Source organism: Sparus aurata, chromosome 14 (genome assembly GCF_900880675.1).
Source record: "Sparus aurata chromosome 14, fSpaAur1.1, whole genome shotgun sequence".
Lineage (NCBI taxonomy): Eukaryota > Metazoa > Chordata > Actinopteri > Spariformes > Sparidae > Sparus > Sparus aurata.
In genome coordinates this window covers 17,751,967-17,778,585 of record NC_044200.1, presented here as the reverse complement: position 1 = coordinate 17,778,585, position 26,619 = coordinate 17,751,967, and the positions used below count along the sequence as shown (strand labels likewise).

Sequence of the window (26,619 nt, the reverse complement as noted above, 5' to 3'; positions counted from 1 at the left end):
GTGTAGTCGCCAGGGAATACCAGAGTGAAATGTGTGTGAGGGCAGTGCTGTAATTAATGAGTCTGAGACAAACGTAGGCATCCATCTTACTGATAACCAGCCCGTTCATTACTCCAGCCAGGATCTCACTGACCTGGATATAGATCCAACGACTGCCTAGACAACAACACCACCACCACTTTGTGCCTACTCTCCCGTGTGTAGACAGACATTTTAAACTCAAAATACCGTAACAGCTTTAAAACTATATACTTACAACAAAATACATTACCTGATATTTAAAGAAATTATATCGTTGACCCCCTTGGGTCGTTCCCCAGTCCAGTAACTACCCCCTCGCGATGAACGCATGATCAATGCTCAAAATTTCATCAATACACCGTCCAGTCCCACAGGGGAGTCTTGCAGCGATCGATTACTTGTGTCTTGTTTTAATTATATGCGAGTGTGTACAGAAGAGTGGTCAGTCACGATGAATATATCTTTGTGTGTTTGACCCAGTGCCCCCGACAGCAACCCTCCATGTTCTGCTGTGCACCAGTCAGTCCGGCCCGAAGATAAATGACTTCCTGTGATGGGAGTGGTGGCCTCTTGGCCTGTTGAACGTATCAGTTGATGTTTGCTCCTTTGAGGGCATTTATCAGTGACTGACCGACACCGTTGTATATTCATTGATGCATTAACTTCCTATTTTTGTCTTCATGCATTTATACAGTCTCTCTGCATATTCAAGGACTCTCAGCTTCATTTTCGCAGTGTTTCTTCACTCCGAAACTCATCTCAGTGGGTCACAACGAAGACTTTCATGTAGCTCGTGAGGCAGTTATTCCCATACTCTTGCAAAACCTGGTATGTCTTCAAAGTAAAACCGTGAATGTCTCGCGTGAAAATTTTAACGATCTGATGCGTCAAACTCAAAAGTCAGACATTTGGGGAAATGTGCCTTTTTCTCCAAGCACTACTCAAGTGTACTCAGAGTATGAAATTAGCTAGCAAACTTAGCTTAGCATTAAAACAGGTGGAGAGCTGGGAGAGAGAGCTAGCCTGGCTTGTGAACACACTGAAGTGTAAAAGTGACAATTTACCACCCTTTTTCTGTGGGGATTTGTTCTGGGATATTTCTTGGTCTTCTGGGTGATTTTTGTTTTATTTACACTCCAAGTAAAGCAGTTTAAACGTGTTAATCAAGGAGCTTTAAAAGTACCTTTTATTTTGATAAAATCAGTAGCTTCATATGAATGTTACAGGCATGCCAGTGAAATCAATCTTTCTATCTAACTCTTGGCGAGGAAGTGACGAAGCATTTCCTGTGAAATTTCTTCAAGTGAATACAGCAATAATGCAGTTTATACAGATTTTCTGATAAATGTTGTGCTTAAACAAATAATGTTTTAAAGTTAGGTGGTTAAATCTTTTTTAATTACGTTTCAATCAGGAGTAAAAATAACTTGGATAGTTTTTCAATGTTCAAAAACGTTGCAACTCTGTTTTTTATTTATCTTTCTTTGTCAATGTTGTGTATTGCGACAATTTAGCAATCAACTACTGGCATATTACAACAGTGACATTTCAATTTCTACAGTTTTGACATGTTTTTAGATGTAATATGGTGTAGTAATGAGTGAAGTTTCTATAAATTGGTAAATGTGTGAGTTAGTAGATGCTTTTCAGTAACAATAAGAAAAACACTGCAGCAGCCTTTGTTGAGCACCGTGGTTCAAAACATAATTGTAGAGTTAAATTTGAAAATGTTACTTACCTGTCAGAAATTCTAACAGAAAATGAGAATTGAAGTTGTGTTTTGAGGGTTGTTAACTAGAATGAACCCAAACTAAAGTGAGACATTCAAAAAAAGGAAGCTTTGTTGTTGGATTTCTTTCAGCTGTTTGTGTTTTTTTGTGTTTTTTTTAGCAGCAATTATCATCGCGATTTGCAAGCTGGATGGAGTCCCACGCTGGGGGGATACCACAGTGTATTCAAATGAGCAAAATTGCTAACGAGGAGGTTTATGGAGGGGAGACGCTGTTTTGCTAAATATAGAAAAAAACATATGAGCCAATTTTTACTAGAATGAGTTCAGCAAATTTGCCAGACGCTGATGAGGAGGCTGAGATCTCAGACGGAGTAGCTGGGCTCTTCACCCTGCGACAGAATTTGTTGCTCTGTAACTATTTTTTGTGGTCACGAATAGTATATTTTTAACATGCTGGAACTTGTGTGTTTTTTTTTTTTATCTCTCACTGTTGTCTCTTCTCCCTGCATCGACCTCACTGAGCTGTGGATTTGCTCATCACTGTAATTGGTGTAGAAATGAAGCAGAAGAGAGTGACAGGTCTGTGAGCGAGGTGAGATGGAGAGAGGGGGGAACACCTCTCTCTCTGTAGAAGCGAGGCAGGATTGCCTGTTGAGTTGTGTAGGCGTGAATGGGATCTTTTTTTCATCATGTCGAGGGAATATTAAGTGAAAATGAGATTGCTGTTCAGCTGGAGGTCACAGTGTAGCCTGTGGAAACCCTCAGGCTGTTTAATGTGTCTAGGGTAAAGCTGATGTGCTGTTTGTTTTGTAATACAGCATGACTGATATATTTACTAATATTACAGACATAGGCTACTGAATAGTTATATATTATATGTATATTTGACTTTATGTTTATCATAACCTTATTCAATAGATTGGTATGTTTGTTTTTATTTATTTATAACATGGTTATTCAGGAACAAGTCTCAGAGGTGTCCAGGACTGTGTACACAAAAAGCATTTATGTGTTAATGGAATAAGTGACATCTTAGTCGTGTTAGCAAGTCCTAAAAGAGCAAACCCTCTGTCTTCACAGATGAAGATCAGTGTCAGGAGGAGTGTTACTCAGCCTGTGAAAACAGCTATACTGTAATTTATTCTTTGGCATTATAAGGCCTGAAAAATATAACCCAGATGATGTCCCAAAGCGTCTGTATTTGATGAGTTGGGAATGAGACTCAAACATGAGCTGCTTTCCAAATTGGACCTTTTATACCATTAAAAAAAACAAAAAAAAAAACATTACCAACAGAGTGTGAAGACGGTGTTAATGTCAAAGAGGTTTGTGTAGCAGAGATGTCTACTGAAGTTAGTATGCAAAGCAGCTAGCCACAGCCTTCACTGTCTCATAATACCACTTTATATCGACAGGTAGTTGTCGTTCGTCGTTGTCGTCAAGCTCAGCTGGGAGATACATGTGGAATAAATTTAAGAAAATAAACTCAAACACTGACTCATCTATGAGCTACTCAAAAAGCAGCAGTTGGTCATATGAGGCCCCCTTTATATCCCCCTATATATTTGGAGCTATCTTTGAATCTTGACAATATTTTACAAATTACACCTTTCTTATTTGCATAGACAGTTTCGGGAATTTTAAAGCTACATTCTTGGCATCCATGTTTGCTTACTAGCGGTCTTCATTCTTACCTATTTTTAGACGTTGCTGTATTTCTTGCCCAATTACTGCCACCAACCTTGGGTCGGTGGAATAGTGTGAAAACCATCTGCAGGAAACGGGGAACCACTGCTCTGTAGTGCTCCTAGTGGACAAAACCTCCAGAGGGTAACTTTTAATAACAATAGTGGTGTGCTCGTGTGTGTGTGTGTGTGTGTGTGTGTGTGTGTGTGTGTGTGTGTGTGTGTCTGTGCCTGAGGCGTATTTCTAGCATGACCGTCCTTTTAAGAGGCAGGTTTGTCATACATAAGCATACAAACTCCCTTATTTCTGCGGCCTTCTTTAATGCAGCTGTCTCCTCGGCTCGCTCCGTATTTGCATGGCGTTCAGGTTCACCATACGTCTGCAAATATATGCACATTAGTTTGCAGGTAATATCGCCGCGCCATAGAGGAGAAAACATAAGCTGAGAAAGAAGAGACGGGAATACTGAATGGCGGAGAGAAAGATAGAGGGGCTGCTTCCCACTTTCTCCCTGCAGAAACGTAATTGGTCTTTTGAGAGTTTACACACACCTTTCTGCTATAATTGTCTCTCTGTGGTAGGGGTTGTCTCACCTATGACACACGCACATGCACACATGCACACGCACACACACACACACACACACACACACACACACACACACACACACACACACACACACACACACACACACACAGACGCACACGTACAATAAACCTTATCCATACCTGCACACCTGCTCAAGACATTAGAATGTGGAGCAGAATATTCATGCCCCAGAGCATTATGGGAGATGGACTGTCTCTCTCTGAGCCGGGGTTTAAACATCGAAGGCCAGCTCCGAAGAAAAATGTATCCATGCTTGCGTTTGTGTGTGTGTGCGTGGGTGTGTTTGTGTTTGTCATCCTATAGGTCTTATCAGCTAGCGTGCTCTTGCAACACTAGCCTTAATCAGCAGGTAGCCTATCTCTTCTACCTCTCGCTCAAAACAGGATATGAAGCATGCCCACTTCCTGTCTGCCGGTATATCTGCCCCTGATAGCAAAGCACACCTCAGCTCTTATTGGTCCCCTTTTTTGATTTCCCGTGAAGTTACTGCTGTTGTCGAGTCGTCAGCCTGAAGTTCAACAGGCTGTTGAATTCAGTCGACTTAACACCCCCTCACCCCCAACCCACTCACCCAAGTAAAGTATCCAGGACTACAAAGGTTCCTCCAACTCCTTCCTTCCTTTTCCTTTGAAGACAATGCTCCGCTTTGATGTAGCTCGAACTCTGCTCCGACGTGATGCCAGCTTTAATAACCATGGCGGGGACCGGCAAATGAAGTCTTTCATTCTGAGGCGCCGAATGAGAAGTTTGCATCCAAAATGAGAAATTTTTCTCGCCGCTTGAAAGACACTACCGGTCCTCCTTCAGAGCGACTGATGATAAACGCCACTTCTAAGGAGTTAGGCAGTAATTTGAGCCCTTGTTTGATGAGCAGCAACCTTTTAATGGCTCAAGGTAATGTTTTAGTGAATGGGATACATGAGTATAAAACTCATTCCCCCTGACTTTTTGGTCAAGCATGAATCTCAACATTATGTTTAGCTTCAGAGGAAAAATAAATTAATATCCTGTTCGCAAGGTTTGGAGAAACCACATCCTTAATTTACATTCATGTGAAGAAATGGTGTTATGGCCTTTTTCGAGAAACACAAATACCTTAATTAGAGGAAATATTATTTTTTTAAACAGTAACTTATATGGCAGCTTGGTCATATGTATGTGTGTATATGTGTATGTATGTATGTATGTATGTATGTTTAGATAGATAGATAGATAGATAGATAGATAGATAGATAGATAGATAGATAGATAGATGCAACATCCAATTGGACTTTCAAAATAAAGCTCACATGTTATTTATTACATGTTATGACATTTAGACTGTTATTAACTTTGTCAAATTGTTTGGTTTGGTTAGGTTTAGGAAAATGTTCGGTCTTGTAAGTAGGTTAAGAGTAACATAACCTGACGTTTCGTACATAACATAACAAGTTACATCATTCACATTTGTTTACTTGAAACAACAAGAATCTTGACTCTTGGTCACAAACGGGACAGGAACTCTGGTCTCTGAAAGGAAAGTCCAGATGCTAGATGTGACGCTGGAGAGGTAACTTCAACCTTACACTGCTGTATTTGATGTGTTAGGAGTAGGAACGGGCAGATTACAGAGTACCAGGGCTGCTACTATTATAATGTTAACAAGTAATCTGATCGCAAAATAAGTGAGAAATCATTTATAAATGTGAAAAAAAAAGAAGCGAAAGATGTTCTTGACAGTTTCTCAGAGCCCAAAGTGATCTTCAGATTGCGTCTTTTGTCCATCCAACAATCCATAACCCAAAGACTATTTCATTTACTGTCATAGATGACAATAAAAGCATCAAATCCTTAACTTTAAAGAGCTGGAACCAGCAAATGTTTGACATTTTTGCTTGAAAATGGTTGCAGCTTTACAAAGAAACACTTTATTATTGCCACATAAAGACTTGTGTTGTCAGATAAAACCAAGAGAGCGTGTTCTTTTCTGATTTTCCAATATTATATCATGTCAGCGCAGTCCTCAGTGTGCTGAGCTGTCATACTGTAACTGAAGAAGGGTTCAAACAGAGGGCAGCGTTGCTCTGCCTGCTAGGCGGCCTTTCATGATGTTTGACCCTTTTACCTTTTAGTGGTTTCGTGAAAAAAATGAGCGATGACCCACAGCGAGAGAGAAGGATAGTCTGACACCGAGGAGGAGAAAAACTAGCTGTGAAAGATTGAGTAAGAAATAAGACTTTGTTATTGTTACACGATGCCAAGAGAGAGGCAAAGTCAAAGCCCGACCCACAAAAGCACACCATTAAACTTTAATTTAAATGTAAGGTACGGCTCCAGTACAAACCTACACAAAGACCAAGACTGCTTTTCCCACCAGAGCTTTCCTTTGCCGCAGCTCCTGAGGTTAATTAGGTAGGACGTCGTCTGCATATTTGACTAATCCGCCAAGAGTCTGCATTCCTGCAGCAGCATCTCCTCTCCGTTATCTAATCTCAAGTTGCCCACTAATTCTATTTAAACTCTGCTGGCTGTCTTTATGCTGTTCCTGGAAGCAGAGAACAATGGAGCAGCGATATGTTACCAAACTGAGTTTGGGAGTTTGGAGGTGGAACATTGCAGAGCAGAAACGGGTCTTGTTAGGAAGTGATTCTCCCATTATCAATGTGCGCTATTTACTTTCTAAAGACACAGTCCCCTTGTGTTTCTAGCATTGGCATTTTAGGCAGTGGACTCAATAAATTAACTTGTCATAGACTGTTTCATTATGCAAGCGCGCATATGAATAAGATATATTGGGCACAATTTCAAGGAGCTATTGTGGGAATCTCAACAATAGAGAAAAGAAAACCACTTATTGTTGGTCTGTCCTTGAATTTGAGTGAATTTTTAAGGGCAGTCTAATCTCCTTTTTTTTTATTTCAAAGGGGCAAATTGTAAGATAGGGTGAGAATTCAACTCCCATTGTCAACAGAGGCCACCACCATAGAAACAATGTATTTCAAAGTCAGGATAGGGAGTAATTAGAGGGAGAGAAAACCTGTTACTTTGTGAAGTTGCTATGGCTAATGTATTGCATTCAAATTCCTGTTAAGATGTTGAGTGGTAATGGTGCGACATTAGCATTTGCACGTTTGTGTCCACTCAATGAATATACTCACTCAATTAAGTTACTCCAAAGTGTTTTCCAAATCTATTGTAAAACACTTGCTAACTTCTGCTGTGGTTGTTCTTTGGATTTCCACCTCCTGAAAGTAACCACTCACAAAATGCTTGGTAAGTGTTAAGGCACCCACTGGTGACACCCACTGTAGGTGTCACCCCAAACACATAGTAACAGTGAAAGAAAAACACAACACCTTGTTTGGCTCTGGCCTTCACACTGAGCCTCACGCACACTGCAAACAAGCCTTACACATACACTCACAAAGCGGCCACATACGCCCGTATTTGTTTGTGCAGGTTTTATGCGACTCGGTATGACTGCTGTGTTTGTGCATTGATACGGTGCGTTTGTGGGTGTGTGGGAGAGTTGGATTGTGTTTGTGGGGTGTAGAGCGCTGCTGACATGAAAAGCTCTTTGTACAGCAAGTTTTTTAAATGAATTGGTGTACAGATCGATCTTTTGAAAGGTTGGTGCATGTGTGTGTGAGTGTGTTCAAGGTCGGGTGTGATCCAGAGTGTATGAAACATCACCTGTATTTCTATCCAGATAGTTTTATGTAACAATGGATGTATTGAATTAGAAACACAGAGTGAAAATGAAATACTGTGATAAAACTTACTTGGATATCACAATATCAGTATCATTATTTTTAAGGTGGTTTGTGTTTTATCAATAAAAAGAACGATGTCGTCAACATTTACAGATATGCATGTGTTATTTAAACACGCTCTCTGGTTGGAGGACTGGACGTTGACAGTTCGAGTGACTAAAACTCCAAGGTCTTCAAATGCCACACTTGTTAGCACAAAATAGTTTGAGCCAGGAGGTGATTAGCTTAGCATGAAGAGAGTTAACAAGGGGAAACATCTAGCATTGCTCTCCCCAAGAAGTTTAGAAAATACCTTACTCGTCTAATACTCTTCAGGCACCAACCCAAAGTGTCAGTATTTGTTGAGTTGGGAATTAAAAACAAAAATCAGACAGAAAATTACTTTTGATACATGAGTAAATCTAATATCAGATGCTTTAAAGAGGCAGAATGTAAGACTTGCTTGCAAAATGCAAAAATTATCAACGGAACGGAATTATCAATAACCCTTTTGATGTTATGACGTCTGTGTAGTTTGTTGTATTAGCATGCTAACAAGCTAGCCTCGTGCTGGCACAAACCTCCTGTGCTAGCCTGGTAAACACCAAAACCCCTCGGTGCTCCGAGGTCCCAGTCTTGACTGCTAACTTCATGGCTAACTGAGCTAACTCGTCTGTGGCAGCTATATTTAGCAACAGTTAGCGCTAACTCTGTTGATATGCTGTGCCCTAATTGTTTTGAATTCAACTGGTGGCCAGTTCTTAATAGGACTTTTATTTCAAAGTAATTGTGCAAACACCAATTCTAAACTAGCTGTTTTCAGTCGTCGTGCTAAGATGAAATAGAAATAATCCCCTCCAGCAAGAAAACAGCAAAGTGTTTCTCTGAAAAATGAAGAGCATTTCCTTATTTCTGTTAAACAATAATGCATTGTGGAAATGATGAGACGTGTTGCAACAAGAAAGGAAACAGATCAAATATTCTCATGCCGTGACGGGTAGAGGCTTTTATGTGAAACACAGCAGTTTACAATTGGTTGATGTTCGTTGTTTGTTTCAGTTAAACTTCTGCTGTGTACCAGTGCACTTTGGATCTAAGTTATGAAGCGCTCTTTGCTGTCTATCCCGCTTAATTTCCCAAAGCAGCACGCAAAGCAGGAAGAACTAATAAACGGCAAACCACAGAGCCTGAGGCCGAGCTCCTCCTGAGCACCTAATAATCATGTAGGCTTCATCACGCAATGACATCGAGGAAGGTCGAGCCAACATGTATACTAATGCCCAGTGTATTTCTAGTTGTTATATTATGGCACATTATCGCCCATTAAAAGACATTTATTTAGCAGTATTTATCATTTTTTACTGTAGATGTTTGTAGATCTGGGGATTAAAATCAATCAAAATTTCACGAGACGGTTGAGTTGAAACTGTCACCCCTCCTGCATCACATTTTGGCTTCCTGAATACTGTTGTCTCACCCGTTTAACGGCCAATCCCACTGGTTCTATAGGTCAGCGTAGAGAGGGGGTCAGCAGAGCAGCAAGATCGATATGAACGCAAACACAAACACACTCGCAGTGTGTGTATAGATCAGCTGACCCGATAGAAACAAGCCTGCGCCGTGTCTGTCTGTCTGTGGTCTCCTAACCTCTGACCTCTGTCTCTGTGTGTGTGTGTAAATTAAAAATGAAATTCAGTCATTATCTACTCGCCCTCATGTCGATGTATAGTCGGGTAAACTTTTGTAGACTACAAAACAACACCTGTCTTTCTATGTGCATGGGGAGGGTAGATAATGACTGAATTTGTGCTATAATGACAGACATTTACACCTTGTGTGTGTCTTCAAGTTTTTTCCCGTTTGCTTTTTCTTGTTTTGTTTGTCTATAAAAGAGCTTTTGGGTTTTGTAATACTTTTGTGTGAAAAATGCAGCGTTCAGACCTGTCTGGCTCTGAGGCCACCTGGCTGTGGTTATTTTGCAGACATCATATAGTTTGAAGCCAGTAAAATGTTCTGCATCCTTCACCGCAGCCGACTCGTTCTATTGATCGCCGCACACTGAGTTCCCTCTGCCTCTCTCTGTGCAGCCAGCCCTTCATTCCACTTTTAATTTGTGTTTTAATTGTGTGCTTGTGTGCACGCGCCAACCGCACAGCACACGCTGACCTTGATCATTGTGTTGATGTCTGTGGAACTAGGTGAATGTTCTGCTGCCTCCACAATGCTGAACTGTTCGCCGCTTCGGCTCCGGTCTTTCGAAAAAAGGGAAAATTCGACTTAAAAAGAAACCTTTTCAAAGTCGATTCTGTTCCCGTTTTTTTTTTTCTTCCTCCACAAGCACAGGGCCGTGAAATACAAGTAATATATAATCATGAGGTATTGATCGGCGTTGAAAGACGTCTTAAAAGAAACATGCAACCGGGTCTGTGGAAAGAGACAGAAGGGGGGCCCTGTTATTAAACTGTACACTATACACAGTACACAAGAAACCTTTAAAAAAAAATACTGGATCTCATAATTCAACATTTTTCTTTATAACTCTAAGGACGAGGAGTTCAAAAATGAATGATAAGAACGAAATTTAGGAAGTTGCATATAACCTTCCAGTTTGAATCCAAAACAGCATGTTTCTCCCGCTCTTTGTATTGTTTTGTACAATTCACAACTGGCATTGTTGGCTAAGTAGCCGAAAAACTGCATAAATTCGTCTCTTTTGAATTAAATGTCACGGGCTGTCGAGGGTTCAGGGTTGTAGACGATTCCTGCAACAGGACAAACGAGGCATTTTACTAGACCGGAGACGCAGGAGACATGGGAGCGAGCCCAAAGAAGCAGCTAGGTTTAAGAAAAGAGCACAAAGAAAACAGCTGCTAACAATATTTTATCACTTATACACCAAAAAAGCAGGTTTTGCCTTTTGCCTTTCTCTTGTTTGTTTTTTCTTGTGTATCATGGTTCGCCAGATGAACAGTGTACAGTAGAAAGCAGCAGATCATGGCGCTCATCCGTCTGCATCCAGAAGACGTTAAAACGCATTTTAAATATTCTTTATCAATAAAATTCTCAAACATCAGCTAAAAGATGTTCGAGCGCTGTTTAAAGGCAGATGGAAAAGTATTAACAAACCAGCGGCCTTAAACTTTAAGTTACGCCTGACAAGGTGGGCGAAATTCAGTGTGTCCATCTGGGTGTTGGAGCCAATTAGCACCTGTGACCACTTCAGTTCCCACTGAAGAAAAAAGCAAGACGTTTGTGTGTTTTCTGTCCAGTGTGACATGGGTATTTGTCAGCGATTTAACAGGAAAACAAGCCCAGCGTTGATTATGATAAACAGACGACCCTGGTATTGATGTTTCAGTCTTAATATTTCAGGATACCCTTCCTAAAAAAAAAAATAAAAAAGCCGAGATGACGCTTGTGACTGGATATATATTTATAGCAATGTCAGTAATGCCGTCTTTGCATTTGGAACCTCTCCATGTATTGACTCATCTTAAATTAATAAAGAGAAGAAAAGAAAAGGATTAAAAAAAACGGTAATATCGTCGCCTCTAGAAGTAACTTGATTCGGCTTTTCAGCTCAGAGCTGCTTAAAACTGGAATTCACCTAATTAGTACTTCTCTCTGACACGCTCGGGGGAGTTCATGTGAAAAAGAGAGGTCATATAATTACGGCCCTGGGAAAACCCTCAGCTTTATTTGTGTAATAGTATGTGTGTGTGCAGCTGGCTATCCATACGAGGGTCTGTTCAGTGTGGTTTTATTTGCGCGCTCAGCCTTTTGCAGGAACAAGAGTCGACCTCGCTCTCAGTCTTTATTTGCCGGTACAGTGTGATGCAATAGGACTTAAACTCTGCTGGCTGTGGCCCATAACAAGAGATTATGCTTCTCGCCTCATACATTAATGTAAAATGCTTCAATTGTGTGAAGAAATAACACCCGGTACAAACAAACAAGGAAAAATGAAAGCTTTCCTGGCCTCCTTAATCTTCTTTGAAAGAGCTCCAAATCCCTTTTTTTTATACAAGAAAAATCACACGAAAACTCAAAAGCGTGCTCTTTTAAAACAGAATATTTCTGTAAGGTCATGTTGGACCTTAAAACAAACTCTGACAAGTTTGGGCATCCAGCCTTCGTCAGGTAGTCAAACGCACCTAGGTTTATCCCCTTTTTGTACAAATTGTAGTTCCTCCCATGACAGTACAAATTAATTAACTCACAGCAGGTATTTGTCTGTTTTCAATATAGTGATTCAACACCTAACAAAATTACCGAACAGCTAGAAGACACAGTGCAGAAATAGCGTTTCCTCAGCCCCCACATTTGGCCCGTTCTACGAGGAACGTGAATTCCTCATTTCCTGCTCCAAAACACAACAAGTGCTGCAGATCCAGGAGGTCAAAGACTCAAACTGATGAAATAACGTTGTTCAAATCACCGCGTCTGTGCCGGGACTTCTGACTGAGGAGCTGTCCAAAATATGTGTGACGAAGAGCTAACAATGTCTGAAAACCACGCTACCTGTTAGCAAACAGCTGGCATTTCAGCACTGAGAGATAATGTACAAATGGAGCTGTTTCTCACTTGGAGGATGAATTCTGACGTTTCTCTGTTTTCTCTCTGCAGCATGTGGAAGGGCCTGAATGTCAACTGCACAGACAGCTCAGGATACACACCTTTACATCACGCATCATTAAATGGACACAGGTAAGACCGCACAAATGTACACGTGTTTCATTGCTTAAGAGCGATTGTTTCTTTGATAAATGACTCTGTTTCCCTGAGATGCTTCGATTGTGCAAACCAACTGTTGCATCAGCTGTCCAGGTGAAGGAGCAGCATGTGGAGGTCTTATACTTTGACCAAAGTAATATCTCAACACATCATCTTAACTTTTATCTCACTTTTGGACACTTTCCAAAACACTTGCTGCTGACCTGATCAGTCACACCTGCTGACCGCTCGTGACGAAAAGAGGAAAATGTGGCTTGAAACTTTTTTGGTTCTTCAACAGGGTTGTGGAGTTGGTAGTAAGAAAGAAAATAGCTTTTTAGAGTTCGTAGTAACCTCTGGGAAAAATACAGCAGTGAAGACATCGCCAGTCGTTTTCCTTTAGCCCAGGGAAACCATCCTGAGCCTGACTGTCGAGTTAGAGGCACTGAGAGCCCTGCTAACGTTAAGAGGCCACAGCCTGTCAGCTCTGCTTCAGGTCTGAAATGCATTTTGTGCTGCTGGTAGTTTTTGTATTGTTGCACCATAAGCTGAATTTTCCCAGTAAAATGTCCTTGTAACTGTTGGCTTCTTCTCCCAGAACACTTTCCGCTGGAGTGAATGCAGCTGAGCGGTTGGATTTTGTGGTTGCTCTCTCAGCCATGTTTTTGTTTGGGGAAAAAAAAACTAGAAAACTAGAAAACATGACCGTTTAATCCTTCTCAAGATAGAACAGGAAGTAGACAACTTTGTGCAATGGATTAATTTAAACATCTGACTATTAGATATTCTAATATACAGAATGTACGTTTTATGTTTTACATATCTGTGGGAATAACTCTCAGTGGGTTCATCACTACAAGCTCGAGCCGCCTCTCTGACTCTGTCAACATTACTCTCACACTGTTATTTGACATGATGTTATTTTAGATACATCGATATGGAAATCCTCTCTTACTTTATTTCTTTCCGATATGATGTTTGAAATAATAATTTGGGCCATAGCTGATACCATCTACCGCACAATTTAAGTCATCAACAACCGTTAACGGTACCCTGTGGAGTTTTTAAGCAATGTTTTTCGGCTTGATTCCCTGTCTTGTTCCCATCCACCTGTACACTCGTGCATGCAGATTGAGGTACCCAGAAAACAGAAAACTTTGCTAACATAAAAACTCCACAGAGCATCTTTAATATAACCTTCTTTCTCGTGAAAAACAATTTCAGCCGACTGTACAGCTACCTACATACTAAAGAGAACTGTCTGGTATTTAACCCAAGAAAAACATTCTTCCTGCGAGTCATAAATTAATGTAATTAAATATAACAGAGATTACAAAAGCAATAAACAAAAAAAGAAGCCGTCGAGTTGCTGTGTTGCCCTCCTACTTGCCTTTTTTGGACTCTTTTCCTCCAGAATCTCCTCAACAGGTGTCTCATTTCCAGCTATGGCAGCAGGTCTATCCATCAGCTGAGGCTCAAGTGTTGCTCTTGCAAATTGTTTAACGTGTTCATCAAAGTAGCGGACCTTATATTCGGGATCCGTTGAGGACGCCAAACAGAAAAGGGCACCGCAGATATTTGTCAGAGACGGTGTAATACGCAGTGTCTTTCGCTTTGGTCTGAAAACGAACCGCATGTGTGCACGTTGCCGGAGTCGTGGAGAAAGTAATTGACGAGAAAACATGAACATCGATGAATGCCACCTTTTTTGCCAGAGTTAACCTTATGAGCCTCGAAAAGGTTTCATTAGAGGAAAGGTCGGAAGAATTTGGAAGACAGGTATTCTCCTAATTAGGTTAAATGTTGGCAGCCAATTAAATCAATTTCACGTCATCTGTCTCACATTGTCCCAACAACAGAGACGGTCGTCAATAACAGTCGAAAAAGCACAATATTTCTGCCAAAGTTCAAACGCGTTCTACTTCATGCGTCTGCATCTGCTACGGGGCGACTGTGCAGCTTCCCTTTCTTCACCTGGGCCTGCTGAGAAATCCGTTACACAGCGTGGATTAGCTGCAAGCCTGACCGCCATCCCAGCTCGGCGGAACTGAAGGATTAGTGCTGTGTTTTGGGGGCAATTATGTGGATTTCCTACTTCAGATAAACTGGAGAGGAGAGAAGAGGGGAGGGGGGGGGGGGGGGATGGCAGCCTCAGAGTGAAAATGAGGCCGCCGACGACAAAAAAAAGCTGCAGAGGAGCGATTTAACGTTGAGGTGGAGACGCACAAAGAGAACTGGCATTTAAGAAAACTTGAAACTTGAAAACTTGGCAACAGGCAGATTCGGGGATTTGTTATTCAAGCTGGGTGTCAGAGATGTTTTTTTTTTACTGCATGAAAATCCTTTTGATGATCGGCGAGAAGTTGAGTATTTTTTCATATGTGACCCCGGCTTCAACTCTATGATTTTCGCTGTATAACTGCCCACTTAAACCTGAGTGAATTATGTATTAGATTATTAATTAACACAGCAGTTCATTAAGCACCTCGCCGCTGCTTTCACCGCTGCTTCCACCTCTGCTCCCGGGAGACGTTCTGCCCTTCTCTCTCCTCTCTTTCACCCCACCCTGACATTTTTCGAATGCAAATGAAGCACTTCACCTTTTCTCCTCTTCAGAGAGAGGTGACAACTTCAGCTGGAGACGGCCCTAATGTGAAACAGTACCGCTGACATTACTACTGAGAGAGTGGCGGCTAAGTGGATTTTCCAGCTCCAGCCCGGGCACTATGATTTGTTGCTTTATCTATTTGTGTAATGGGGATTTATTAGAGGGGAAACACGGAGGCAGTCGTCGTCTCTCAATTTGTGATCATTTCCAGTCGAACCCCTGCGAGAACATCCTGCTACACTTGTCATTCACTCGTAGCAACGCCACAGATCCCTGATCGTGACCTGTACGCCTGGTTTAGACGAGGTGCCTCGAGCGGGTGCCCGTTTATTGCTGACCAGATCTCGTGGCCGCCATCTCCTGCGAAAGGCTGCAGGTTGAGCTGCAGGCATCCAGTTGCTTAAACGACAGATGAAAAACACCAGAACAAGAATAGAAATAATAGCAACAATGTGAGAGGGAGAGCACAGCAGTGAAGTGATAGTCTAGCTACCAGAACTGAACCACAGAGAGCTGTTATTGTTTCCTCTCGTGTCTGTTTGTTGGTTGTTTCGTCGGTGTTGTTGGTTTGTCAGCAGGATTATACAAAAACTACAGAACAGATTTCCATGAAACTTGGTTGGAGGATGTGTCTCGGCCCAGAAATAGAGCCCATTAACTTTCTGCTAAAGGAGGGATCCAGGAATTTCTTTCTCACTTTCTTTAACATTGCAAATTTTTTTTTGACATTTTCATTAATTTCTGAGAGAATTGGATGGATCTTGATGACAAAAATCTGGTGTATTTAGCTGGCTGGTAACTATGTGCAGTTTGATTAAGGGGGATGTTGGGCCTTGGCAAAGGTATGCGCTCTACTGAGTACCAGTTTATTTAGTTGGTAGCAGTACTGTTCTAGTATGTACAAATGGATGAAGGTAAAACAGTGCAAGGAATCAAACAAGGCCAACTCAAGCAAGACTTGAAGGAAAGGATCGGTTTGTTGCAAACTTTCCATGTGGTTCATTCTCTCTTTTCCGTCTCATCCAGTCTTTGCGTCTCGTTAAAAATAAGACAGCATGTCTTTGAGGGTGTTGGTGATAAATTATGCAAAACTTCACCAACAGAAACTGTTTTTTTGGCAAGTTGGCAGACATGTGATGACTTAAACAACACAGGCTCATCTCGCCTCCAGGGTGGCTGTGTCTCACGAGGTACAGCCGAGCGGGTCCTCTACTAATCGGAGGGTCAGTGGTTTGATCCCCGGCTCTGGCTGCCTATTGAAGTCCTTGCACAGAAACTGAAACCCAAATTAGACCCAGTGCCTGTTCCAGCGGTGTGAGAACGGATGTGTAAATATGACTGGGTGTTTGGTTAGGAAGCGCCTCTGCAGCCAGGTCAAAATATGTTCTCAAAGGGAAGGTGACTGCGCTCGAGGATATGGATTTCCTCTTCTCCCCCTTCTCCATCCCTCCATCCTTCGATCTGTTGATATATGGATCTGTATGTGTTTGTACGTCTCTGTCTCTCTCAGGGAAGTGGTGCTGAAGCTGCTCCAGTTCGAGGCGTCCACGAACGTGGCCGACAGCAAAGGTTGCTTCCCGCTGCACCTGGCCGCCTGGCGGGGAGACGTGGACATCGTCCGCATCCTCATCCACCACGGGCCCTCGCACTGCCGGGTCAACCAACAGGTGAACGCCGATATCTCATCATCATCATCATCATCATCATCATCATCATCATCATCATCATCATCATCATCATCATCACCATTATCATCTCAAAAATCTTTATCCTTCACAACGCTTGCACTCAACCTTTTAACAGACTAACAGTGCTTCGACCACATCTAGAGCCATGTTATTTTTATTAGTTCAACATAAAAGGTCACATTTTGAGTCAGTGTGCATGAATTAAATATATGCTATCTTATACATAAACCGTAGGTGTTTATTCAGTTTTTACATATAAAGTAATGGTGAACTCCTACATAAACATGATGTGTTTATTATTGTCGGTGCTGGAGTATGTCTTCCCCTTTTTGGACTCATGTTCTATGACTTCATTAGTTCATAAGACATCATAATGAAGCTACAGTACATACCGTATATCGTTGCTCTGTTTGATTGTGGCTGCTTGTTAATTAACAGCATCGTGTTGCTGTCTGAGTTGTTGTTGTTCTCTGTCTGTTCAGGCTCTGGTCAGGTCAGCCACATGCTGCATCAGCTCTACTGATGCTTTGTTTTAAGAATTAATTCATGCACGTCAGGTTCAGAAGGGTCGGCTGGGCGAGGACTGAGAATAACATCTGTAACGCTAAACCTCTGCAGCTACCTTCTGGAAAGAGAAGACAATACATACTTCTCGTTAACAATTCTCATAACTCTCGTATCTAAATATGAGCTAAATTGAAACTTGAGTTCTTGCGTTGTATTTCTCGGGGCATTTACGCCAGGGCTGCCACAGGTCGTCTCGTTATGGCTCCTGTCCAGCAGAACCGATCTTTTACAGTTCCCTGTGATCTCCCTCTGACAGCCGGGCGAGCCTTTCAGCTCTGGGAGCATTCTGCCTGCCGCTGCTGTCATTTCTGATCAGCAGAAATGACCTTCTTCCCCTCTCTCACTATTTTTCTGTCCATCTCCGCTCGCAGCACATCGGCAAAGTCACGGCTCGCTGATGCTCCGCGTTTCAAAGCACAGAGCACACAGGAAGTGCTCAATCAGAGGTGCAAGGGGAAACGAGAGATGTCTGTTTTAATATTCCTGCTCCCGATGGCGGTCGTGTAATGGACCCCCCAAGTTATTGGAGCGTTATTTACTCGGCCTAATAAGCACAATTTCCTCTGTCACCATTAGCCAAATCATCTGGCTCCGAGAGTTGTTAGAGCCTAATTGTTTGCCGTGATAAATGATGTCCCTTGCCCCTGAAATGGAGAGGTTTGTCAGCAAGTGAACACGGGTAATTTTCTTCTTTTTTTTTTTTCTTCCCCACCCCGTCGATGTTTTGCAGAGCTGAGCAGGCTGCTGTGCAGGCAGCGTGGACACACACACATGGGGGGGGGGAAGGATGCTGATTGAGAAGATACGGTGCATGCTGACTTCGATGCACAGTCAGCGTGTGTTAATGTGTGTGCACTCTTGTATTTTATTTATGAGGGACATAAGGAAGACTTTCTCAGTTCAGCGTGCATAAAATTCCAGTTAAACTTTTAACGATCGCTGTGTTTTTCTTCTTGTATTTTCGTTTAATGATTTTTCTACAGTATTTTTCAGCAAAACCCTAACGCCGCTTTATGTGTAGGAGGTGAGATCTGCCGGCTGTAAGGCTCGAGTTTTCCAGCCGGAGAAAAAGTTAACAATGCAGACAGACTAACGCTGTTGTGTCAGTGTTCGGTGTGTAAGAGGATATTTGCTACACGCTGCCCACAGAGACACAAGCTGTGACTACATCACAGTTTCGGTTTGTTGAGTAACAGCTTTTCTTGATCAACGGATTTCTTAATAATGTTGGAAATGCTGCAAAATTGAGGTTTTAAACACACCGTGCTGCCCTCCAGGGTAACATTTTGCCGTAGGAGCAGGCAGTGGTGACATTTCAGCGTTTCCCACAAGTTGAGAATTTACTTGCGGTGGTAATGGTGGGTGGCGTGTGACATTTACCCTATCGCTGTGGGGTCAGGTGAAAATTATGTGGAAATCTATAAATATTTACTTTATTTTTTAAAGACAGCATGCATTCATTAGTAAAATCCGTCCTAGCTGTAAATATAATTTCAGATAAAAGCTCCGTCCGTCCTTGAGGGCGGAGGTGAGCTGGAGTCAATCCCAGCTGAAATTGGGCGAGAGGCGGAGGGGTGGGGGGGGGGAAACACCCCGGACGGCTCCCCAGTTAATCACAGAGCTGACGGATGAGACGGACAATCATTCAAACCTAAGCGCAGTTCAGAGTTATCAATTAAACTGCATGTAGGAGTCTGATGGGGAGGTTGAAGTGGATTAAATTGATGAAGCATTCCAAACCTTCAAACTTACTTTTTGTGCTTGATCAGCGAATGATTAACCGTCCAGACAGACCCCCCTTGTACGTGGGCTCAGTCACTCCCATGTCTGTCATTATTTTCAGTTTCAGGACAGGTAACAGACACTGTGGGACTCTAGCTTCCTTTACAGGGGTGTGAGCATCCGTCAGCAGCTGTCTGGGGGGGGAACATTTCTTCCGTTCAAGTAAAGTGCAGCTGCATCTGCTTCCTTACAAAGGCTAATGTGCACGTAATGGTTGAAGATATAAATAAAGTATACATTGATTTCATACAGTTATTCAAAAAAAATATTGAATGTATTTAAAGGGCATCTGTGTAGTAAAGACTTGGTATGTTTACAGTTTGATAAGATAATAATACACAACTGAATAAACAAGTTGTGCTCAGAGGAAAACGCACAGAACACTTTTTGAAGCTAGAAAGGTGGCAGGGTCCGCCACATATAAACAAAGTAAAACGATATGAAATCATCTTTGTTTGTAAGTTTGTTTAGGCATAAAAAAAAAAAAGAATCTTGAAGCTTGTTCTCTTCTGATTAAAATGCCTTCCCCTAAACCGACGTGGTGCACCTTTTTAAAAAAAAATCAAACTGTTGGTCCCAGGTTCGGGCCTAAAGTGGAGCATCAGCTCGTGACTCAATCTGAGTGGGAGACAGAGAGATCACAAAACAAACGACGCCTCACTTATCAAAACATGCACTTGGCCCCGCGAGCAGAGAGCGAGCCCGGAGTAAACAAGCCATCTTTCATCATCTGTCACTGTCTCACTGCCGCTCACACATAAACATGCTCACACACTGTATGTATAATCTTCTTCTCCAGTCAGACGGCCTGCATACAAACACACACACACACACATACACACGCTCCCACAATAAACAAAACAGCTGTGAATGGGAACTACTGGGACCAATTAGGCAACAAACGGTGGGCTGGAACTGGTTCACCGCCAACTAATAACTTCCACTAACCTTGAATAATCCCTGATTGGCTGCGGCGAGGATCTGGCCCACCTACACACTTCCTCTCTACCCCTCTTTCCGTCAGTTCCTCTTGTTTTTTTCTATATGCTCTCAAGACCTTTGGCTCTCATTACAGCTCCCTCCTGCGTCCTTTTCCACACTCTCGTGTTGCCGTTTGTCGGCTCGCGTACAAAAGGTGAGCGCAAACGTAGGAAGAGATCGCGTATTAAGACTGAAGAGCACGCCTCTCTGGAATCGCCCTATAAATCTGAGCTGCACACATAGATACATGCACGCACACACGCACGCACGCACTCAACCTCTGACACGAGGAGTAGTGTGCGTGGGCCGAGTAATGTCGTTGAGAATGGGGGGTAATGTGCAGCCAATGGCTTTGCCGCTGTAAGTCTGGATGATAGGTGTGAGCGTGTGTGGGACTCAGTATATCACCCTGACTAATGCATGCAGGCCCTGCTCTCTACTGCAGACAAGACAGACAGCGGGAAAATATGGAGCCCGGGCATCGTAAACATACAAACACTCCATAAATCTCACGCTCAGATTTATGTCCGCGACTGGAGAACAACTGTACCCTCAGAGGAACGTATCCGCACGACGACTGTACAAATGTGCATCATACAGCGCTCTAAAAAGCTGATTTGAAAAACAATATTATGCAAAATTCATTGCTTAAGGCGAGCATAAACGCTGCATCTTATGGGATATCAAAGAGCAGCCATGCCAGATTCTTCGCACGTGTGACAGACGCACAGTGTTTGCTAATGTGAGCTCCACAGCTCAGCATTTTCACCAGTGTTTATTATACCGAAGGGGAGATGAAAACCGTTGATAACAGGGCAGACGAAACCAGTCATTTCCAGCCTGTTGACAAACACGGTTCACAGTGAGACGCGAGATTCAAAACGAGATAAGAGAGGAAGCTGATGAGTGTAATGAGATGATTTGACAAGGGAGGTGTTACATGAGGTTTCTTTGCCCTTGTTTCACAGATGCACACAACCTTTAAAGAGGACATTTCAATTCGCTGTTAGGGGGGATGATAAACAGCATGATGTGCAATTCCTGAAGGGGAAACGCTGATGAGTAGGCCCACTATTAAACTACCCTGTATATTGGAGGATAAATAACTTACGTGGTAATAGGCAGCAATTTTTTGTTCTGTTGAGGAAGAAGTAAATCACAAATGTCAGACGCATCTGTCAGCCCAGTCGCCAGGACAAAACTTCAGCGGTTATATGTTCTGCACGTCATTTGCTACGTATTTCATGCTGGGAGGTTAAAGGGACAGTGGATATTTCTGACGGGGGACTACAGTGTTTCAACATTTGTAAACGTGACACCACTGGATATTTTTAAAGAAGCCCCGGGACACTGTCTAGCCACGTAGGTGTCAACAAAAAATAGATATTTTCGATATCTTGTGGCCGTGCTTGTGACGACGAGACCAGGTGGACATCTGCAGCGGTGTTTGTGGCGAACAAAACAGGTAGCTATTTCAAGCCAGAACATTGTGTGTTTCTAACTCAAACCAATTGTTTTTTTGCGATTAGATCTAACCCAAGAGAAAAATAGCATCTTTTGTTTTAAGTCAACTTTTGCAAAGTAGCAGCTTACTATTGTTGGCCTCTCCACCACCACATTCCCAGAGAGACTGAGACTGAGCGCTAATGCATGTGGAGGTGCAGGCTGATTGGCAGCGGACCAAACCACTGTGAGGCATATGAAGGGGGGAACCAATCTTTAAAAACTTAAAAACACATTGTTTTGCGTCTTACCATATATCGTAAAATTCTATGTTTTCACTGTTAAGGTTATTGAGGGGGACAAATCTCTGTTTTTGCCAGAAAGGGGGGTCTGGACCCTCCTGTCCCCCTCGTGATTACCACCTACGCTTCTGCGATTTGGAAATTTTACCCGGCTAATAATATTTTTGATAATTGCAGAGCACTAGTATTATTAGGGGATAGATCCAAGAAACTACTTTTTCTGGCATTGGAAATGACAGGGAAAGAGTGATCATGAAACAAACATGTCCGGCCCCTTCCTCAGAGGCGTTTTTGTTCCCTGGATCTAAACCAGCATTGCATAGAATAACATGCATCCAGGCAGAGTCTGTTGACTGACGAATGATGGCACATTTACCTCGTGGCACTCTCCCAGAGCAAAACTGGATTAGAACGATTATTTTGCTTGGTGGAAGTCTGAGGGACGGTTGTGTCCTGCAGACTGTTGGTCCCGCTGACGTAGAGCAGATGTGTGTGTGTGTGTGTGTGTGTGTGTGTGTGTGGGAACCAGCACACAATCTCCGGGCTTCTTCTGCTTGGGGCCTCTGGTCTCGTCAATTTAAGGGTTATTCTTTGTGTGTGTGTGTGTGTGGGTGACTGACTAGGTCAAGTATGTCCCCCTGTGTTACAGATACAACACAAGAATGTTTTCTTTTCCACCAACAGCAGGACAGAGGCTTTATACTGTTCCTCTCCCTCTCTGTCTCGTCCTCCTCCCTCCATGTTAACTCCTAAAGGAGAAGAGAGGTGATAAGCAGCATAAAATAACTGAGATTAGAAGGGTGGTTCATGTGCCGTGGGCATGTGTGGACACATGCATGCGTGAAATGCTGCCCACAGGCCTCTCTCCAGCTGCAGCAAAGGCCTTCTGGGAGGCTGTGTGAACTGATACAAAGGTGAAAGGTCACGAGGTTCGCCCGGCCGCTGTGTGTTTTGTGCCTGTGTATGTGTTCGTCTTACAGCCCTGTTACTCCGAGCCCTCTCATGCACACATGTCGCCACCACGCATGGAAAACCAAACCCATGTGTTTCCCCGAAGGTGAACGCGAGTACACATGCGACCGCGAGAGAAACCGCCTGGGAAAGTCGTTGCTTAAACATCGCCTGCCGTCCTCTACGCTGCCAAAACACACACACACTCACACTGAGCCATAGGATGTTTTCTAATGAGTAATAGGTTTAAAACATGAAAAAAGACTTATGTCATGTGTTTCCCTAAGCCTGACACTCCCTCTCGGCAGTGGGCTTGCTAATTAAAGCTCAGCAAAAAAGAAAAGTGATTCATCTCGCCGTGAATCAAAACAAACTACAGCCCTGAGTTATTGTTGCAAGCCGAGAGCAGATTGTGTGTGAGCGTGTTAATCGAGGTGTGATGTGAAGACATGGATAAATATTTGCAGGATTTTATTTTTGTGGTGATTTGACAGAAAGCTGAAACTTCGTGCTTCATTTACATGATTCATCTTTACTTGGTCAACCTCACAGGGGGGTCAGACTTTTGTGTCTTGCTCAGAAGACTAAAAACTGTTCAGTCTGATCAAGAGAGATATGTCTTTGAATTTCATTTATTGGATGAATTCCTTTTGTCTATTTTTAGTTAATAGCTTTCACATTTTAAGATTGAATGATGTGGTTTTGTCACATTTGCCAAAGTTAAAAAAATATGTTCTCCTAGCTGTGTTTTTCAAATGTAATAAAGATGAAAGCAGTTTAGGTGCATTGAGTCGAGTAAATCTTGCTAACAAATGGGTGAACTTCGAAAAAATGCAGTTCTTTTCTAATGTTAAATTTGAACAGTGAATACAACCTTGATCCAGTAAAATATGCTCTTTTATGTAAGTAAAAGCTATCATGTTTAAAGATAACAAATTATTGTTTAACTATAATCAATAAAATAACAGTAAAAGCAGCTGTCACAGTCAAGATCACAATTTAAAGTCATTTATGTAAAGGAAAAATTTTAAAAGTGGCGTTATATTAGTAGAGCTGAAAGGATTAATGGAGTTTGGAGATTGTTTCAGCAGGAGGTGCTAATCTGCTGTAGTTTCAGCTTGCGGGCAAGTGCAAGTATTCTCAACAGGGAAATACAAGTTCTTTTTGCCCTTTTACCAAACTAAGACAAGACAATTGCCTCATTAACTCATCGTAAAACACACTTCATTCAAACTTGATGTAAACTAAATAGACTCACCAAAACAGTCTTGGTTCATCACCTCTGGTTTGGTCAAAATATATCCTCAATTCACAGAGTAAGATGTGAAAATATTCCATCTCCACACGCCGTTTTCACGCGCTGCTAAAGTCTCTCTGTTGCTTCTCTCCAGCATTTGTGTCTTGTCATCACTGAAGCCATACTCTTGCTGCTGTAAATCGCCTCTGTACTTTATCTGCTGTTGTCAAACTGGCCTCTGGCAGTCTTGAAGGCTGTTTTCAGTCCCAGTTTGGTGTTCACTCTCAGGTCAGGCTTCCAAATCCAGTTGAGCCGGGCAGAGTTGCCTGTGGGGACTCCCCCTGTGATCTGGGGTCCTGGCCCAGACAAACTCTAGGGGCCAACAGCTCCACGGCTAACTGAGCCCAGGGATATTTAGCAAATGGCAGCTAGCTACAGAAAAGGAGAGTTAGCAAAGAGCAACAGTTTTCAGTTACTCTGGTGATATATTGCCCTTATGTTTTATGCCTTATTCTACAAAATTATATGAAAACAGACATTCTGTAAAATGGTGAATAAAAGCTACATATCGCAAGATGTTTTTTGTATTTATAACATGAAAAACAGAAGACAGGAGCGAGAAGGAGGAGCAGTATCACCTTGTGTGTGCCTGTGTTTTTCATCCTCTATCATTTACCCAGCCCTCCCCAGACAGCAGGCTGAGCTGCTGGGATTATGAGGTGCTGCAACGTCGACGGAGCTCATCCTCCGTATCAGTCCATCAGCATTAACGCGGTGTATGTTCAAACAAATACCTCTGCGCTTCATTCGCTCTGGTTTCATTTCAGCCCGGGCCTGTCTGATAAGCCAAGCTTATTTGCATGGATGTAGCGGTTTGTTTGGTCCCATGGAGATAAGACTGATAGTGTTTACCATGGGAGATATGTGTGTGTGTGTGTGTGTGTGTGTGTGTGTGTGCAGGTTAATGCTCTGAAACACTACAGGTGTGCAAGTAGCTCTTGTGGGTGTTCTCCAGTTAAGGACACTGATTTAAGGGCTACATGGATAGTAAAGATTTATCATAAAAAGCACTAACAAAATCTTCCTGAAACTAGAATAAAACCAAGCAGCTGTCTTGGCTGTTCGTCACTCATACTTTTTATATATGTGACCATTAACTGCGTATCAGCGGTCAGACGCTAAGAGAAAAGCACTGACATCCATTTGTATGGGCATGTCAATAATGTGCTGCCATGCCTGTTGATGGGTTATTAGTAGATGGCTGTTGCTCAGAGCCCAATCAGCAACAATACACCGAGTGCAAGATGATATCGGAAAGCTGTCAGAGTGAGCGTAATGGAAATATATAGCCCGCCTTGAGAACATGGAAGGAGGATTTTCTCTCCTTCTTCTCACGCTCTTTCTCCTCCTCATCCTCTTCGTCCTGTCACCGTCTCTCTTCATCTCTTTGTCACTTGCCTTTCTTTTCCGGGAATTGTGTTTCTCCCCACCTAAAGCTCTGTCACATTGGACTGACAAAGCTTTATCGTCTGTTTAAGGCAAGAACAGGTCAGCGGCGGTGCCGGCAACGACAATAGTTGCAATCACCGCCCTTGTGGTTCGTGGTTATTATATCCGTGTTGAGATTTATCTCTGCATTTGAGTGTTGTGTGATTGCTTTGCTTCATCACTCCTGCATGCTTGTTATTTGAAAATGTATTCATGATAGTCCTATTGAAAGCAAAATCCGTGATTCACATGCTAATAATGGAACGTTAAGAAAACAATCTCACGGTAAGGTCCACTCAATAGCTTTTCTGGATCTTTTAACTACATCACGTGAAATTGGAGTTGCCCAGTTGCCAGTGGAAAGATACATGTTCAAATCCCCATTGTTCTGAGCACGTTCATTGTTGACCTTGATCTGTCCACATTGTTCACGTAGCAGCTGTTTTGGCATTTGGAATTGCTTACCGCATTTTCCCTCATAATAAACAACCATAATTTGTAAGGCAGGAATGATAACTGCTATCACGGCAGACGAATCTCAGGGACTGAAAGACGCTTAACAGGATAGAAAAGTCTGCAAAGCAAAATCATTTCTTTTTTTCCTCTTGTGAATTACTGGATAATTGTACCACCTCAGGCCATCTTTAATAATTCAAATATATTAATCTGACTGTGGTTTCGTAGCGCACATGCAGGAGGGCTCAGTTTGAAAAATGAGGTGCAACATATAACCCTATCAGGCAGCAAAGTACGCTACAATCTACATCGAAATATAAACAATAACAGTAGAAATGTTCTGTAAACTTTTCTCCATTCTTCTCTGGAGTAGAATTGGTGCCTCATAACTTATTTCTCCCATCAGCGCCAGAGTCCCATTGTACATGCTTTGTGAGGTTCAGTGTAGTTCCAAATTGAGTTTTGGCGGCAGAGCTTGGCAAAAACTCAGGGCAGAGTGCATTGCTTTGGCAAACTCAGCTGAATTAGATGGGGGCAACTCCACTGGTTTCAAAACTAAGACCAATTCTGTGTAAATTTATGAGAAAATTAATAATTGCTAGTTTTAAGTCCTCTGCTTGTAGC

At 42.4% G+C, this 26,619-nt stretch overlaps 1 protein-coding gene across 4 annotated transcripts in view; it reads left to right on the top strand.

Moving 5' to 3' along the window:
- Positions 1-26,619, top strand: part of anks1b (ankyrin repeat and sterile alpha motif domain containing 1B) — a 242,117-nt gene that overhangs the window by 54,432 nt on the left and 161,066 nt on the right. For all 4 annotated transcript variants that reach the window (XM_030439329.1, XM_030439332.1, XM_030439330.1 and 1 more), the window contains exons 2-3: positions 12,406-12,486; positions 16,611-16,767. In XM_030439329.1, coding sequence (XP_030295189.1) covers positions 12,406-12,486; positions 16,611-16,767 — 238 coding nt within the window. The remainder of the gene's footprint in view (positions 1-12,405; positions 12,487-16,610; positions 16,768-26,619) is intronic.